Source organism: Aspergillus ibericus (genome assembly GCF_003184845.1).
Source record: "Aspergillus ibericus CBS 121593 unplaced genomic scaffold BO80scaffold_6, whole genome shotgun sequence".
NCBI lineage: Eukaryota > Fungi > Ascomycota > Eurotiomycetes > Eurotiales > Aspergillaceae > Aspergillus > Aspergillus ibericus.
This window is the reverse complement of record NW_020292104.1, coordinates 700,063-715,943: the sequence shown is the minus strand read 5'-3', so window position 1 is coordinate 715,943 and position 15,881 is coordinate 700,063. Positions and strand designations below refer to the sequence as shown.

General features: G+C 49.3%; 5 protein-coding genes and 2 non-coding genes across 7 annotated transcripts; 1 reads left to right on the top strand and 6 right to left on the bottom strand.

Moving 5' to 3' along the window:
- Positions 1–534: 534 nt before the first annotated feature.
- On the top strand, positions 535–2,540 carry BO80DRAFT_399897 (vWA domain-containing protein). Its single transcript, XM_025717488.1, has 4 exons — positions 535–1,240; positions 1,297–1,616; positions 1,676–1,933; positions 1,999–2,540. The coding sequence occupies exons 1-4, from the start codon at positions 832–834 to the stop codon at positions 2,044–2,046; spliced, it is 1,035 nt and encodes a 344-aa protein (XP_025578769.1). The 5' UTR covers positions 535–831; the 3' UTR covers positions 2,047–2,540.
- A 2,659-nt stretch (positions 2,541–5,199) lies between these two features.
- BO80DRAFT_422289 (uncharacterized protein) lies at positions 5,200–6,362 on the bottom strand. The gene has a single exon (XM_025718790.1). It carries the CDS (start codon positions 5,903–5,905, stop codon positions 5,267–5,269), a length of 639 nt encoding a protein of 212 aa, XP_025578768.1. The 5' UTR covers positions 5,906–6,362; the 3' UTR covers positions 5,200–5,266.
- Positions 6,363–9,551: 3,189 nt separating this feature from the next.
- On the bottom strand, positions 9,552–10,464 carry BO80DRAFT_422288 (YukJ family protein). Its single transcript, XM_025718789.1, has one exon. The coding sequence runs from the start codon at positions 10,304–10,306 to the stop codon at positions 9,629–9,631; it is 678 nt and encodes a 225-aa protein (XP_025578767.1). The 5' UTR covers positions 10,307–10,464; the 3' UTR covers positions 9,552–9,628.
- Positions 10,465–10,930: 466 nt separating this feature from the next.
- BO80DRAFT_237200 (amine oxidase) lies at positions 10,931–13,003 on the bottom strand. Its single transcript, XM_025714515.1, has one exon. It carries the CDS (start codon positions 12,641–12,643, stop codon positions 11,270–11,272), a length of 1,374 nt encoding a protein of 457 aa, XP_025578766.1. The 5' UTR covers positions 12,644–13,003; the 3' UTR covers positions 10,931–11,269.
- A 133-nt stretch (positions 13,004–13,136) lies between these two features.
- Positions 13,137–14,030, bottom strand: BO80DRAFT_399888 (flavin-dependent quinone reductase; the record flags this gene model as incomplete). The annotated part of the gene is made up of 1 exon (XM_025717487.1): positions 13,137–14,030. Exon 1 carries the CDS (start codon positions 13,749–13,751, stop codon positions 13,137–13,139), a length of 615 nt encoding a protein of 204 aa, XP_025578765.1. The 5' UTR covers positions 13,752–14,030.
- A 228-nt stretch (positions 14,031–14,258) lies between these two features.
- BO80DRAFT_t60 lies at positions 14,259–14,331 on the bottom strand. Its single transcript has one exon. It is a non-coding gene; the product is annotated as a tRNA-Lys (tRNA).
- A 33-nt stretch (positions 14,332–14,364) lies between these two features.
- BO80DRAFT_t59 lies at positions 14,365–14,437 on the bottom strand. Its single transcript has one exon. It is a non-coding gene; the product is annotated as a tRNA-Lys (tRNA).
- Between the last annotated feature and the right edge of the window lie 1,444 nt (positions 14,438–15,881).

Sequence of the window (15,881 nt, the reverse complement as noted above, 5' to 3'; positions counted from 1 at the left end):
CACCGCTCAGATACTATCCCTGCACATGCAGATAGCCAGCCATTCACACCAATGCTCGGGCAGAATGGAAAGTGAGTGATGTCATCGAAGGCTCTGTTCCTTAGTTATCTGCTTACTATGCTGTAACAGGTGAACTTAGCTGCATCTGTGTCCAAATGGGTGATTATAGCCGATAGCTTTTGGTACGCTTCCATGGGCATATCGCGAGAGGTACATATGCAGTCGCTGATCTGGTTGCCCGTCGCTGGGACACCGGGCTTTAGGCATCAAATTAGCATGTTCAGGCAGTTCCCCGAAAGAACCGTTGTCCAGGGTGTGTCTTTGGATAATGAACTTCATCTCACCCCTGCCTTACCAATATGGTTGGGTTTCTCCTCGAGGCTGTCCGCGGTTGCCGCGCAACCTGGAATTTAGATCCCAGCAGCGACGATGAAGTGCCCCGCAGTGCCCCGCAGTGCCCAGCAGTGCCCAGCAGTGTCCCCCACTTGTCAGCTTCTCCGTCTCTCTCTTCTTCGCCTCCTCACCTCCTTGCCTCTTCGACAAACAAACCGTTCCCAGCAACTCAAAGCACCTAAAATTAGCCTCAGTCTCTTCACGATTGGCGCCTCATGTTTTCGCTGCCAGTTCGGGGTTTAATGTCGTGCGGTTGGGCTTCTTGACGATGAAGAGTCATGCATCCAGGGTCAATAGCAGTCATGCGCTGTCGGGCTTGGGGTGACGACACTGCCATGCCAGGTCAAAAGCAGACGACATACTCATGATACCCTCTGGGCAACTCACAACCCAAGCTGAATCCTTATCGGGTATTTTTCCACTCTCGGCTAACCAGTCATGGCTCCAGCGTATAGCGATGATGAGTACGATGAGTCCTCAAGCGTCGGCGATGAGCGAGAGGATGCCATCAATGAGATTGTCGCTGACGTTGTCGATGAGTTTCTCAGGGAGTTCAGTCGCCATCTTGGTATTTCGCAGCCCGAAAGTTCGCCCCATACCCCGCTGTCCGAAGTCCACGTGCCAGCGATCAAGGTACCAGAGACGGAAGAGGACTATCGAAGATATGTCTGGAGGTTCATCGAAAATAACCTAAAGTCCTATTATCAGCCAGGGGACCCATACGTGGAGGAATTGGTGAAAATTGCTGCTACTCGTGCCAAGGACCTCACCCAAAAGTATGAGTTGGAGCCTGAGGTCACGCCAAGGTTGGCCATCATGGCCTTGTATGACTTTGTGATACTCTGTGGTATGTCTTTCTTCCATTTCGAGATGCCTTAACCTTGAACTGACTGTCAGATGTAGATGATAGCAGTTCAATGAGGAAAGACAGGCGTATCCGCATTCAGGCGCTCGAAGATACCTGTGAACGTGTTGCTGAGTTCGGTAGCTCTATTCAGCCACATGGCGTGTATCTGCGCTTCCTAAACAATTCCCAAGACCAGCACTACAACGAATTAACCGATAAGGAGGTCAAGGTCAAAATGAAGGATATCAAGTATTCTGGATCAACTCGACTGGGGACTGTGCTCGGGTCCAAGATTGTCAACCCTCTCATCATCGATAAAGTCCAGTCGGGCCAGCTTGAGAAGCCTGTTATCACGGTCATCATAACTGATGGGGATGTGAGTGGACCTCTACTCTAGTTTTCTGGATACAAATGCTAATCTGAGATAAACACCAGCCACAAGGAGAAGCTCCAACCTGTCTTGAGAAGACTGTTTTGGATTGCAAGAGAAGATTGAGCGAACTCTCCAAAGAACCAGAGGGTGCTGTGTTTCTCATCTCACGAGTTGGCAACGACCCCAATGCGGTGGCATTTCTGAGCAGCCTTAGGATGAATAAGGATCTACAGGAGACATTGTACTGCTGTCCAGATCAGCTGGATGATCGGCGGGAGGTGTTCCGCAAAGCTGGCAATAGTCGACTGTATTCTTCTTATGTAAGTGTGCCTCCACTTAGATTCTTATGAGGTCTCGTTTATATCGCTCACATTGTATACTACAGTTGATCAAGTTATTTGAGGCTGCGCTGGAAAGTCAGACAGACATATAGTCTATGAATGCATCTTAGAAGCCATGGTCACTTCTTTTTTGTATGTGAGTAAGCCTTGTTTGGCTAGTTTGCAAGTCAATCGAGCAATTTGTTTCACCACGCGGGATTTATCTCGGGAACAATCCTTGTCAACTCAAAAGCCAAAGACTCAGGAACACCAATAGACTGGAGCGAGGTACATGACTGTGCAAGACATATCATACCACTAATGCTGTGCTTCTCCTGCAGCCTACTCAGGAGCTAAGGCAGGATGCTGCAGACGAATGCAGCAGCGACATTATTGCGAGGCCCGTGCCAGGGCTCAGAACCACCGTTGCCAGATCCATCCTAGCGGGAATTTACATTTCACCTGGTGACACTACCCCATTTCATGGATCTTTCTACCTCGACTGACAATTGTCTTGCCAGTTGGCGAAGGGGTAACAGGCACTTGTTCATATATACGACGCACGTAAATAGAGGACTAAATGACTTTATAGCACGAACGAGCTTATTCCACTTTATGAACTACGACTCCCCCAGCTGCGTCATTTCCCTACATTTGAAGGCAGAAACACTTGCTGAAGGGGTAGTGGTGGTGGTAAATTGCAGATAAATGCTAGATTGCCATATGAGAATAGTCTACTGAACAATGATCTTAGTAGGCGCTGTATATTGTGAATTTCCCTGTACGTTGAATACTGGTCATGGAATGGTCAATACCTGTGAAACCGACATTGTTGCTAGGTATATTCAAGCTCGGTTTTATTCACATTTTGCATCTTCGCATATATATCTGTCTTTTTTACTGGACCCCTCTCCAACATCTTCCGGAACAATTGCAACGTCATACGATCTCATCATGACACTTTTACTATCAAATAAAGGATATTACCATAGACTCTCTCAGCCAGCAGAACATCAGACCCTACCCCAAGTAACCGCCTATCCATAAACAGACTTGATCTTCGTGTACAACATGAACGCCATCCAGAATTGGGTATATGATCAAACCCGCTTCCAATGAAGCCTCAGTCAGTCAGCGTGTTCCTTGATACATCAAGATGTCATGATACTTAACCATACAAGACCCATCAATCTAATCAGAGACGATGCTAGCATAGTTAGCCCGTTCAACTGGGTAAAATACATCCAGGCTCAACCAACCTACTATACAGAAATCTAACTCCTGGTGATTGTCGAGATAATACATACAGACCTGTCACGGCCTTGGTCTACTGTCGACAACTATCTTTATCTTTGGGGCATACCGGAACTTGACCAGGTGATATGAGTAATATCCTTACGGCGAAATAATGTGCGAAGCAAAAACAGGCACACACATTAACAAGAAACCCCAGTCTTCTAATTTCTAATGGATTCAACACAACATATCAACCGATTAATGAGTGCAACATTCCCTGACAGCAAGAAGTTAAGAGATGGGAATTCCCATGCTTAAGGCGTCGATAACTGTCGCCGGCTGGAGAATACTGACCTACAATCCGGACGTCTTATGCTAGTGGCATATATTCGATGCTCTTGCTTACCCAGCAATATATAAGAGACACATTCAGATGTGGGTATATCCCGACACTCTCAACAACCAATCTTGGCCATTGCTATCAGCTTCGTCTGGTGTCTTGAAATATGACGGAATCGAAAACCAAGTTCCGCGATCAAGTTCCCCTGAAATGTGTGCTGTATGACATCTAATCAGCACAACAATACCGAATGCATCCTGTATTTGCTACCGAACATCATCTCCCATACAAATACTCCAGAAATGCCCCATGCCGCGGAGAGAATGGAGTTCCGGATCCTGGGCCGTTAATGTATCTGCCAGCTACAGAAACTGCATTATAACCGATCTATACTAAAGAACCTTGGTCCTAACTATATGCATATGCTACATCCCAGACATCTCCCAAGGTGCCTCTTTTTTCACAGAAGCTGGGAGCCCCCTAAATGTCTAGAGATTATCCTTGATTCCAACCAGGATGATACTGTTCGCAGATACAGTTCTACGCCGTTATGTCCATATATAGGATATTTACGCTTCTACTCGCTTAGCGTATCGAAGTACCGTCTGCGTGCACTATGTGGAGATGAACGTATTAGTACAGCGCGCTGCTCTAGTCTTGTCTTCTATGAAGGGGATAATCTTCATTCATTGATAGCTGAATACCATGGAGGCAGTGTCTTCCAGTGGTTTAATCGCATCACGGACATCGACACCATGCTCATGGTCGACGTGAGAAAAAATACGTACCCGACGCGCCATGTCGTTGTGAATGCTATCAATGTCAATATCATGCATGAGTGACGGTAACCGGTTCGAATTCTATCACCTTGATTCACAATACCGGCCTAATACACCTGAATCACGATGGAGTATACAAACACTGAAGTCTCAAATTAGTCCTGACTTATATACCCCAACTATTCCTAAAAATGCTAGTCACTCTCCAGAAGAATCGGACCAACCAGTCTCCTCGACGAAGTTATACCCTCAACTAAGGTGATCCTTCCAGCACTGCTCGCTTAAACTCCCCTCCTGCCTCCACCGCCGGGGACTCCCCCTCCGCTTTGGGGGTTTGTTTCGATTCTTGTTTCAATACCATCATAAGATACAATAAGCATCTCTGTTCCGTCACATAGATGGTCAGCGACCGGGTGGTGCTCGTTGCACTTATCGCATCGACTATGATGTGGAATGTCGGGTTTACTCGAATTACTATGATGGTCAAGTGAGTAAACTGGGTAGTGCTTGTGCTCACTGTCGGATGGTGCTGCATGTTACTGAGTCTATTCTCTTGACGTGTACGCCGAACAGCAAGAGCAGATTGTGTTAAGAAGGGAAAGGATATATCCCTGCCAACACGCTATTATCGTCCTATAGAACGAAGAATGGCGGTCTAGTTCTCGATGCTGGTGAGATGGTTGGGCTACCTTCTAGTCGGGGCTACTGGGTAGCGGCTGATCACTGCTGGCTTGCTACAGGGTGGGGAGATGTATCCGGATTGGCTTTCGAGGAATCAAGCTGCTGCAGTGGTCAAGTACGGTTGTCATTCAAGCCAAGGGTGGACAACGATATACTGGGTTTGTTTACACTGGATGGATGAATGAAAACATAGCATTGATATCCTTGAATTTTCGAAAAAGTCTTGTATGCGCATAAACATCAAAGTCATCATCGTGATCATCAAATGCCACAAGCAAGCAAACTCCTTCATATCGGTCACTCCTCTGTAGGATGTCTGGGACATTCGCACAGATAGAAGGCATCAACCCTAGTACCATTCTCCTCCGACAACGGCAAAAAGTTCAGATAGATGTACAAGCTAATCTCATTGCCGGTCACCCCGAGGCTTTTTTCATCACCCCCTTCCCCACCGCCAGCCACCACAATCTTCCCAAAGTCCTCCGCTACAGCCAGTTCCTCGGTGCTTCCGCGCAATATCTGCAGGTCGTATGCTTGTTGGAAAAGTTCAGTCCGCTCGAGAATCTTGGAAACAAATTTGACCGCGGCACGAACCCCACAAGGGTCGAGATCTATTCCCCAGATCTCGTAGAGAGCACCGAATAGCCACTGCGGCTGTGGCGTAGCTGGTTTGAATGCCCGTAGCACGTCCTCGTAGAGAGCGCTAAATTCTTTGGCCCAAAAATGCCCATCGACCAAGACCTTTTCAAATTTGCGCAGCTGGACCCCGTAGGAGAGGACCAGATCAGGCATGCATTCATCAAAGTCCCAACATAAAAGTAATGTATCGCGTTGCGGGTCGAAGTAGAACGACCCAAAGCGAAAGGTGCTGTTTACCATTGGGATGTAGGTGCTTTGGGTGTGCTCCCGTGATTCGCGACAGATCTGTAGGGCCATTGGGTCAGGGCAGGGTTCTATGATAGCGTGGCCAAGGATCCAATAGTAGTCAAGGTGGGAGTAATCTTTGATGCTTCCAACTGCGCGAAGGTAGTGGGTCGTTCTTCGTTCTGCGCCGATCCCAGTCCAAGCCCTGCAATGTCCTATAACCCGAGGCTTGGGCCACGTTGCCTCCCAGATACGCTTACGGATCTCGATGGGTAGGCTCATGAATCCAGTGGGTGTTGTAGTCCCCTCTTCATCTTCTTGAGGCTGCTCAGTGGTCTTCTTGTGGCTTCGAGATTGTTCAGTATTCGCCGCGCTTTTGGTATTGACAAGCCTCCCCACCGGGGTTCTGAGATGCCTCATACGAACCATGGCGGGCTTTGGGCTCGACATGGTTGGATAGATAGTTGAGGGTGTTAGCTGTAATGATAATGAGGAAGCATGGAGCGTACATGAGGGGGAGTCATCTCAGGTGCTGAGCAGAGAAAGAAATTAGATCAGTGCTGGCGTCCGTGAATACAGCAGAATATGGATGTAAGTCTCGTGACCACGACACAAGGCAAATTCACGCAGACTCACGTACAATCTCCGAGCCTGTCGGTTCACTGGAGAGGAGCTTACCGTATGTTCCGGAGGGTTCCGGTAGCGGGAGTTCTGCTGACCCGTGGAGTCAAAATGGCTTAAAACACTGACATTATTATTGGAATTTCCATTTCTCTGGGATCTACATTCAGTCACTTACTTGTAACCATCCCCTCCCTGATAACCCGGTTCCTGGTATTCTGTTCCAATTTCCCGCATCTCGGCTTCCTTTTCTTGCGTCTTTTCATCACAAACCAACCGGCCGCGATAAGCAATGCTACTCCAGCACGCCGCCCACCACCCCTCTCGCTATGGTGCCTGTGTTGCTGTGGCTGCTTGAGAACCCTCATTTATCACCCCCAGCGGAAGTTGTAGTGGAAAATACTCGAGTTTGTACCTGATATTATGCTGTGAGTCGTACAAGTCGGAGTAAGCAAACGATGGTGTTCTGAAAGGTGGCTGTGTCGGCTTTCACATTCATAACGACAAGGGTTCGGTAAAAAATATCAGTAGCATTAGATGGCAGGCACCGATATCCAGCGACGGTTCAGTCATCGGTAGCTGTAGAAGCTTTGTTGCTATGGGAAGGCATGGCCGGAAGAGCTGTGGTATGACCGGTCGCTTAGTTATCGTCATCTCCTGGAAGAAAGCTTTCTTACCAATCAAAAGATACATCACCACTATTTCACACTCTGTCACACAGGAACAGCTCGCAGATGTTGATGTTGGACAGCAGGCGGCATATCTCTCAGACGTCGTAAACTCCAGTTTCCCTCGTACGTTGATTCCACTGCCAGTGGCTGTTGCTGTGAGCATGTTTGCCGATCGGGGCTCATTTCTGCAGATTGAAAGTCTGCATGGATGTGTATGCGCTTATAGAAGATTCCTAATTTGAATCTAAGAACCACTAGATCATGAGTATCAAGGAAGCCCGAGATGGCGGTAGGAAGAGCACTTCAGGAAAGGTAAAAAACCAGACACGCTGAGCCTCGGCCCCTGGGCATGTAAGCAATAATAGTACAAATTGCACAGGGCGCGAGGGGTACATAGGTTGCGACAGATGATAAGATATGGGATGCAGCTCATCACTATGCACATTTCAGAGTCCTGCCTGCTCCTAATTTGTGACCAGTCAGAGAAGACATTGCCAGCAATCTTCACCGGTTAGGGGCCAAGGCGTAGTCGGCCAACAGTCTTCTCTCAGCCTTGTATTAGTTCGTGCGCTTCGGTCCGGACTCACACCAGAATGGAAACTCGGTCGCCGTGGATTAACACAGACCTTCCAGCTGAGCTGACAAGGGGTATCGTATCATAATTTCGGGTTTCCGTTGGATGCTGGGTGTTTGGGTGAAGTGAATAACATTATTGTACAATTTGTCCTTCCCTAGGCTACCCTTTGCCTGATCTCCCTTCTCCAAGCACGTTCAAAGAAGGTGCCATATTTGTTGCATTGCTTATGGAAACCTCCTTTCAACTAGATCCCACAAGCAAAGCCAGGAAAATTCTCGCGACCACCCAGCACATTGACAAAGAAATTTGTGAAGCGTGATGTCTTTGCGGCATCAAGGATGCGCTCTTAGAGCTGGATGAGCGCACTTGGGTCGATTTCACCGTGACGGACATGGAGGACGCCCTCAAGTCAGTGGTTCGGCTTCTGGAGCCTTGCTGTGGTGGGCTCAAGACAGGGGCTGCAAACGCACGCTTAGCGTGGGAAAACATTTGCTTGGGGCCTTGGAAGATGCATGGCGAATTCGAGCTCATCACTCGCGCGTGATTGTCTGCCACCGGAGTCTCACCACTGTTCTCACATTTCTCCACAGTCAGCGACAAGGCTGTCCTCGTGGATCAGCAAGCCATGCATGATGTAAAAGGACAGAGTCCCAGGCTATGCTGTTCCAAACTAAGTCAAATACTCTCCTAGAGGCAGAGTAAGTAAAAGAACCTCCACGATGGGAAAGGGAATGGGGAGACGGTAGAGTTGGAATGACTGCCAGGATGGCAGAGCCCCGGAAGAGTGCATAATAATTTTGAGTAGAGAGCAGGGATATGACAGTAAAATTGATCCGGGCGACCCAATCGTCCTTTTCTTTGAGTGGACGCGACTCCCCTTCGGAGTAATTGCTCGGTGAGGTGGCAGTTGATGATGATAGTCGAAGAGCCCAATCTTGGCGGGGGAACAGCGACCGGTAAATTACAACCGAACCAATAAACCACTAACCATACCGTATGCACTGTATGGCGAGAATGCCTTTTGCTGGCCAAAACTTCCAACACAGAGAGCCTCCTCTACTAGGGAGGAGTCGCTCATCACATGGGACGAGGAGAAGCCACCCTGTTGCTCAACCAGATCTGTACCAGCCAGAGGGTCACATACCAAACCACATCAGCAAGGCTGGCATAGCAATGGAGCTGGACAATTGCACCCCGGATATTGTGGTCGATGTCGACTTTGGCATGACCTGCACTGACTGGTATCTTCGCTTTGTTTGCTATCGTGGACCCATCATCGTCTTGAGTATTCTTATAATTCTTGGATTTCATCCCGCGAGCTGACATGTTCAATTCCCCCAGGAATTGCCTATTCCTCCGCCCCAGACTAGTTGCTCCCTGGGCCTATCCAACGAACGCTGGCCAGGCATCTTGAGCGCAGAGCCCGCGAACAAAGTCCCAAGTCAGATCCGATATGCCTCTGCGTCATGCACAGTGGAGAGCTGGGGTTTCTCTGCGAGAACGGCCGGAAACGATGGCGATTACGGAGATTCAAAACAATACTTCAAATCGAACCGCAACCTGGAGGTTGACATGACTAGTGTTGACAAACAACCTAAAAATAGACATTGGTACAACCGAGGTCCCGTTTATCTATTGGCGACCTTCATGGTGAAAATCGTCGTAAGTCCTACGGACCTTCGATTAGAGTTTGGAATAAAGATGGAAGAAGAATACACAGTCGCAGCCGGGATTCCGTCAAGATTAAATGGCATCCGTTTGACTTGAACAGATACGATAATATCGCGGCAGAAAAGATGGACGATGAGCCCGGGAATGAATCTAAGGTAGTATGCACGTCTTCGCAATACCCATGCTAATTTCTATTCAAGTATTTATGTTCGTCACACTTATGACCGTATATCCTTTCAATGTTAAGACGACACATTACTGCCCAAGAATGCTTGCCAAAGATTTGCTATCCTCCTCTGCCTCACCCTTGTCATTCGTCGGGATCTCCTGCGACGCAAATGCCAAGAACACCGCCTCCCAATGCCCGTCGTCGAAGCGAAATATCAACGCGCCATCCTCATAGATTCCGTTCTCATAACTCGAGGAGCTGCCCTGGTTCATGTGGATATCATGAATACCCGAGCCATAAGACGACCCAAAGATGTACACCGTAGCACCTCTGCTAATCGCGTCGTTCAGGATAGGCTCCAACTTTTGCAGAACGGCATTGTTCGGCCCCGTGTCGGCCTCGGAAAGGATAGTTCCCGCCTCGATATCAACGAGACCCTCTGTGCGGATGAAGTCAAGCCCTTTCAGGTCGGATTCATCACGGCGATAACGGCGGTGGGCATAAGACTTGAGAAGGTGGAAGCCCTCATCCAAGTCGGTCAATGTCTCGGTGATGGGGTGGGTGAAGTCTTGGTCAAACCAGTACACCAGACGGGAGTCACGGCCCGTGGACTTGACGTTGATGGCAGCTTCGAGGTTTCTGCGGGATGAGGAATCGTCCTTGAAGTACAGGTAGATGTGAGGGGACTTAGGATCCTCCTGCTCGGTTTGGGCGGTGTAGCGGGTCGGCCGAGCGACCCAGACGCCATAGTGGGGGATAGTCATGGTGGTAAGAGCGTATCCAGGTGCTATGGAAAAGGAACTGATGGATCTGATGTATCTGACGGATTAATAGGGAGTGCCTGGGCAATGGCAATACACACCTCTGGGGAGGGAGGGATGACCCCTTATAAACCCCGCCAGCTCTATGATCATCATGCCAGCTATCGGCAGATAAGCGACGTCAGATACATCAAAAATCAAGCGACGACCACAAGCCAGCGATAAGCCAAGCGGGAGGTTGGTTTGCCCCACGTGCACTGCACGGGAGAGGCCGTCCAGGCCGATGGCGGGCGGGATCCCGGCGCCGTAGCCAACCAGCCCTAATCCTGAAGGCTTAGCGTTTCTTAGCCGGCCCCGGCTATCGTCACCTATCGATCCCGTGTCCTGCAGCTCCATTCATTGGGCAGATGACATCGGCAATTGCTCCTTGATCGGCGATGGATGGCTGTGTCTTGATTGCGGTGACGTATTGCGTCATTCAGCTGTGGCCTGCGCTTCTTGTCATGGGGAGATCGATGTGTCAGGCTTATGTGTCAGGCCACTAGTCACATTGTGACAGCCAATGCCAATTGCCTACAAATGGAAGCATGGTATGGACAATATTGGCGACGGGCTATAGAATACACTGTTATTGATGCCGCAAGAGTACTAGATTCCGAGCTCATCACTTGCATGGACGTCATTTACCAAAGCAACGGCCAGAATTCTATTCCCACGTCTATTTTCGGATACTCAATCCTCTCAAATTTTCATGTCCCGCTGGCTGAAACGACAAGCAAGACCACTCCAAAACCAAACGCCACAATACGCACCCGGGTTCCTTGCGGATGCTAAAGTCTGAGAGAAGCTCAGAAGCGCTTCTGAAATTCTACTCGCACGAAATATTTGAGATTTTGAACTGTTGCTAGATGAACGTAAAAGTGACTCGTCCAGCAGGAATTACCACCAGGCTACAGACAGCGTATGTTACATCCCCCATCTCATCTTGTCAATCACTGTATCGGAATAGGCCCATAACAATGACGAGTAATCCGAACAGAATGTCAAACCTGTGTAATACGTGCTCCGTCTGCCCTGCAAGGCATACAACTTCCGATAATAACCATTACGAATGTCCTCTGGCGAAACCATCAGGGTTTCTGGCGAGTGGTCACCAAACGCCACGATTTGAGGGTCTTCGATCGGATATGTGCCCTTGGCCTTCATGCGAGCAAAGTCCGACGCCATGAGATTCTTCGCGTCCTCCGCAGTGAAATTCATGTCACCCACTATCTTGCTAGTTGGATGCCCGGGGGCCCCCATGTACTGCAGCAGGTAATCAAAGGGCATGCGAGGCAGATTCCCTGGGCCAGTGTTCGGGTCCGTATTGGAGACATAGATCCGATCCGGGATCCCGGTATTGTTGAGCACGGCGACATAGTATGTCCTCCAAAACCATTTCTGAAACATTTCCGTTTCTGTCTCGTCCAGATCAAAACCTCGGAGCTTTTCCATGATTGGGGGGAATGATATCAGGAGATTCCGGGCCTTGATGAGTTTGCGGGTGCCGTTCGCATGCTGCACCGTCAGCTCCACCCCGGAATCAGACCGCTTCGTATCGACCACTGTCGTCTGCAGCAGGACATCTGGGCCAAGAATTCTCCCTGCCTCTCGATACAGCTCGTATACACCGTTCCGGGGGGTAATGTACCCCCTCACGAGAGCGTCGACGTGTGAAACTCCAAAGTTTTGGATGGCATAGAGGGTGGGCATTTCGAGGAGGTTTCCTACATTCTGGCCGAAGAAAAAGACCATCGGCACCGCGTCCTCGAGGGAGTTTTTCTCAACGAATTCCCCAAATGGTCGGATCAGGTCCTCGGGCACGGGGTCAGGGAGATCGTAAACCCCTTTCAAGAGACCTGTCCAGTGTTTGATTGCTGAGCGGTATTCAAACGTTGCCAGGAGCGTATGAATAGTGTTCGCCGGAGGATCCACACATTCGCCAGTTGTGAAATCGACATGGTCGGTTCTTTTATTCAACGGAAGCAATCTCTTCCATTCTACTCCGAGCCGTCTGAAATAGTTCCTGGATACCTCATCGTTGAAGACCCCTTCCACGCCGTAGTCGACATAGTTGTCGTCTGGGAGGTAGAGCGTCTCCGTGTGACCTCCCAGGCGGTTGTTGGGCTCCACCACTACCACTCGCTTGCCTGCATCTTTCAGTTGCACAGCACTGTATATCCCTGAGCTTCCGGCTCCGAGGATGCAGATGTCGCAGGTGATTGTCTCGAGAGGGGACGTTGAGGGGAGGGCGGCGGCTGTTAGGAAGCCTACGAGGGTTAATATGGGGAAGCGAACCATCAGGATCACTAGAATTCAGGCTTCGATGATGAACTTTGGGTGGCTGATATGGTAGCAGGTGCCTTGGATGGCTATCGGCAGGAGTCAGTGAGCACTTGCCCGGCTTACTTATATGACGCCTTCGAATCTCCGTTGGGAGGATTAAGCATCCTTATGACTGGCAGATAATCATATGAGACCCTCATGAGATCCACTACCTGCTGTGAAACATGGACACACAGGGGTGCCTGGTACCTGGTTCCGCTTCGTGAGCACCAGATCAATCAGACTACAGGTGTATTCTTCTGTGGGAGTCAATCTACCTTGCGGGTCTTTACTGCATGTCAGGATGAGCTGATTGTGCTACAGTGGCACATAACATGTGCATCTGATCTCGCTTGTATATGACGGGTTGGATCACATGGTAATACTGGAATCCATCTACCTCTCACAGATGAGCTAACTAAGCAAGATCCCTTCATTAAACGATCAGCTATACACAGTCACCACCCATCTAAGCACCCTCTCCGTCCACAGCCTCAACGGCATCCACCAACTCCGCAAAAGCAACTCTAATCCCCTCCCTCTCCCCCGCCCAGAACCCCCCCTCCTTCTCCAACCCCATCTCCCCACCCCGCGCCGCCTTAATCACCTCCTCCCGATCCGGAAACCTCAACTGCACCATCCTCTCCGCCTCCAACGGCCTCATCCTCACCCCCAGCAACACCTCCCTCAACTGCCCCGCCGCCTTCCCGCCCCCGTGGCCCCCATAACTCACCACCAACGCCGGCTTTCCCTTCCACTCATGAAACAGATAATCAATCGCGTTCTTCACACTTGCCGGATAGCCCCAGTTGTATTGTGGGGTGACAAAGATGAATGCGTCGTGGCGGGCGATTTCTCTCGACCAGGCTTTGGTATGTTCGTGCACGTATTCATCCGCGGAGGTGATGTACGAGGGGATCCCGGGTTCGTTGTACATGGGGAGATTCCATTCCGCGAGATCGATGATGTTGAGGTTGGCGGTTGGGTGGGATGTCAGGATGGTGGTTTGGATGAAGGTGGTGATTTGGGGACCTGCTCTAGGGGATCTCTGGCTGCAGGTAATGAGGCCGATGAGGGGGGACATGTTGCGTTGCGTTGCTGTTGCGTTGCTGTTGGTTTGGTGAGGGTGTGGGTGAGGGTGATGCTGATGGTGGGTTGCACAGGTGCTACAGTGGTATATTACGGCGTTATATAGACTTTTCGTTCATCGGGGTGGTATATGTCTCAATTCGGGTTTGTCAGTATCGGGTAAGCTGTATCCGAAGACCGAGACCGAGGCCGAGGGCGAGTATGACGGTCAGGTGGGAGCGATTAGGTGAGTCACAGGTCCAATGAGGGGGGCTATTATTGGATCTGACAGTGGACAGATACTATGTACGAGTCGCAGATCTCATCTGAGTTTCTGATAGATTCTCGGTATGTCTCCGGTGGCAATAGGCTACGCTATGCCGGTAACGCCGAATATGCCGACGCACGTGACCCGGCACATGAACCTCTTGGCAATGGCAAAAATAGTACTCCCGTACTCACCACCAACATCCACCTTCAACAAACAGTAAGAAATCCAAGGAGATAAAAAGAATGGGAGTTTAGCCCAACGCGGGGCTCGAACCCGCAGCCTTGAGATTAAGAGTCTCACGCTCTACCGATTGAGCTAGCCGGGCAAAGGATCATTAGTACTAAACTCGCCATTGTGAAGCCCAACGCGGGGCTCGAACCCGCAGCCTTGAGATTAAGAGTCTCACGCTCTACCGATTGAGCTAGCCGGGCTTGCTTGGTGAAAGCTGGGTAATAATTTGGCAATATAAGAAAGGGCCTAATGGGGGCTACTTAGCGTGGCTTTGGTGTTGGAGGTCATGTGACCTTGTTAGGAGTGTGTTGGTGGTGGTGTTTGATGAGGTTCTGGGATGGCTTTTGGTGGTTATTTTGCTTATTTATGTTGTAATATTTCAAATAGACTGTTTTGTATATCGATGTAGATCCCTTATCTTGGTTGGTAGTGTTGCGCCTGTTAGTCCAGAATGTCTAGCTATATATATTGAGGAAGCGGATGTGTTCCTCCACCAATTACCAACATGATCAACCTCTCAACTAATTATCCAAGAAAAGCACCGTACACCATCACGACAAGCCTCAGAGCCTTTCTATAAGGACAACACAAGGCACATAAAAGCACCCGATACCAGATTGAATGATCCCCACCCAGATGTGAATACACATTCTCAATGCAGCCACGTGCCCAGATATCAATCTGATATGATCCAGCCAGACCAATGAGAGGTCCTAATTAAGGAAGATGCCAAAGGAATCGCGAAAATCCACTTCCAGTCCCTGTCCAATAGGGACGTGTCGTGGGACGCGTAGGGGGGTGTATTCACTGTATGTTCAGACAATGCATTGTGAATTGGGCTCATCTGGAAGATACCCAACTGTACGAGATTTTCGCTGGCTGGGTTTAGGTATACGAATAGGGCGAATTAGGGAGTATGAAGGTTGTCACAGTACCAAAAGTACCCATACGGACTATAAGGAAACGAGGGGTTAACTTGATTCATGCTGGATATTCTGGGTATCCCAATGCCTACAGTTTTGATGCCCGCTATATACGGGGGAATGTGCGAGCAGCTATAACAGTATTTCAACCCATGGAAACTTATAGTAGAGGTGTGAATCAGTAATACTCGACACCTTAGGATGTGAGTGTACCCATTTGGGGTTAGCGCCGTTAGCGACCACAACCAGGACTCTTTTGCCACCCCCCTTTCGAACAAAGAGCCTGCAACACATTCCATGAGGTCATAATCGAGTTTTGATTACCACAGTCAGTCAGGGGCCAGAACAATGAGATGCATATGCAAGTTACAGAGTGGGCCCAAGATCCTACAGCTTATCTCGACATGCTGCTTCTTTTACTATGGGACTACATAGTATGTAGGTAGTGGCGAGAAATTCCCCTGAATGGCACACAAGATGTACTGGGGATCTAACCCATGTCAAAGTCAGCACTAAGCTATACAGCATGTTATATGATTGGTGTTGGGGGCTTCACTCATCATGAGTCATGTTGCACTCATTTTCAATCCCACACTGCTTCACCACTATGTGGGTCGGGGATATACCCGATCGGGTAAACCAATTGGAACATGTTTGTATAAATGGGACGAATCCCAAAGAAATTAACTACAACATCATTTCAATAGTTACAGCAGAGGAG

What these genes read in the sequence shown, in the direction of transcription:
- BO80DRAFT_399897 (XM_025717488.1), top strand. Translation starts at nt 832, where the DNA reads ATGGCTCCAGCGTATAGCGATGATGAGTACGATGAGTCCTCAAGCGTC. An exon ending in TGACTTTGTGATACTCTGTG is followed by an intron (nt 1,241 to 1,296) that starts GTATGTCTTTCT and finishes TGTCAGATGTAG; the next exon opens with ATGATAGCAGTTCAATGAGG. An exon ending in GTCGACTGTATTCTTCTTAT is followed by an intron (nt 1,934 to 1,998) that starts GTAAGTGTGCCT and finishes TGTATACTACAG; the next exon opens with TTGATCAAGTTATTTGAGGC.
- BO80DRAFT_422289 (XM_025718790.1), bottom strand. Translation starts at nt 5,905, where the DNA reads ATGGCCCTACAGATCTGTCGCGAATCACGGGAGCACACCCAAAGCACC.
- BO80DRAFT_422288 (XM_025718789.1), bottom strand. Translation starts at nt 10,306, where the DNA reads ATGACTATCCCCCACTATGGCGTCTGGGTCGCTCGGCCGACCCGCTAC.
- BO80DRAFT_237200 (XM_025714515.1), bottom strand. Translation starts at nt 12,643, where the DNA reads ATGGTTCGCTTCCCCATATTAACCCTCGTAGGCTTCCTAACAGCCGCC.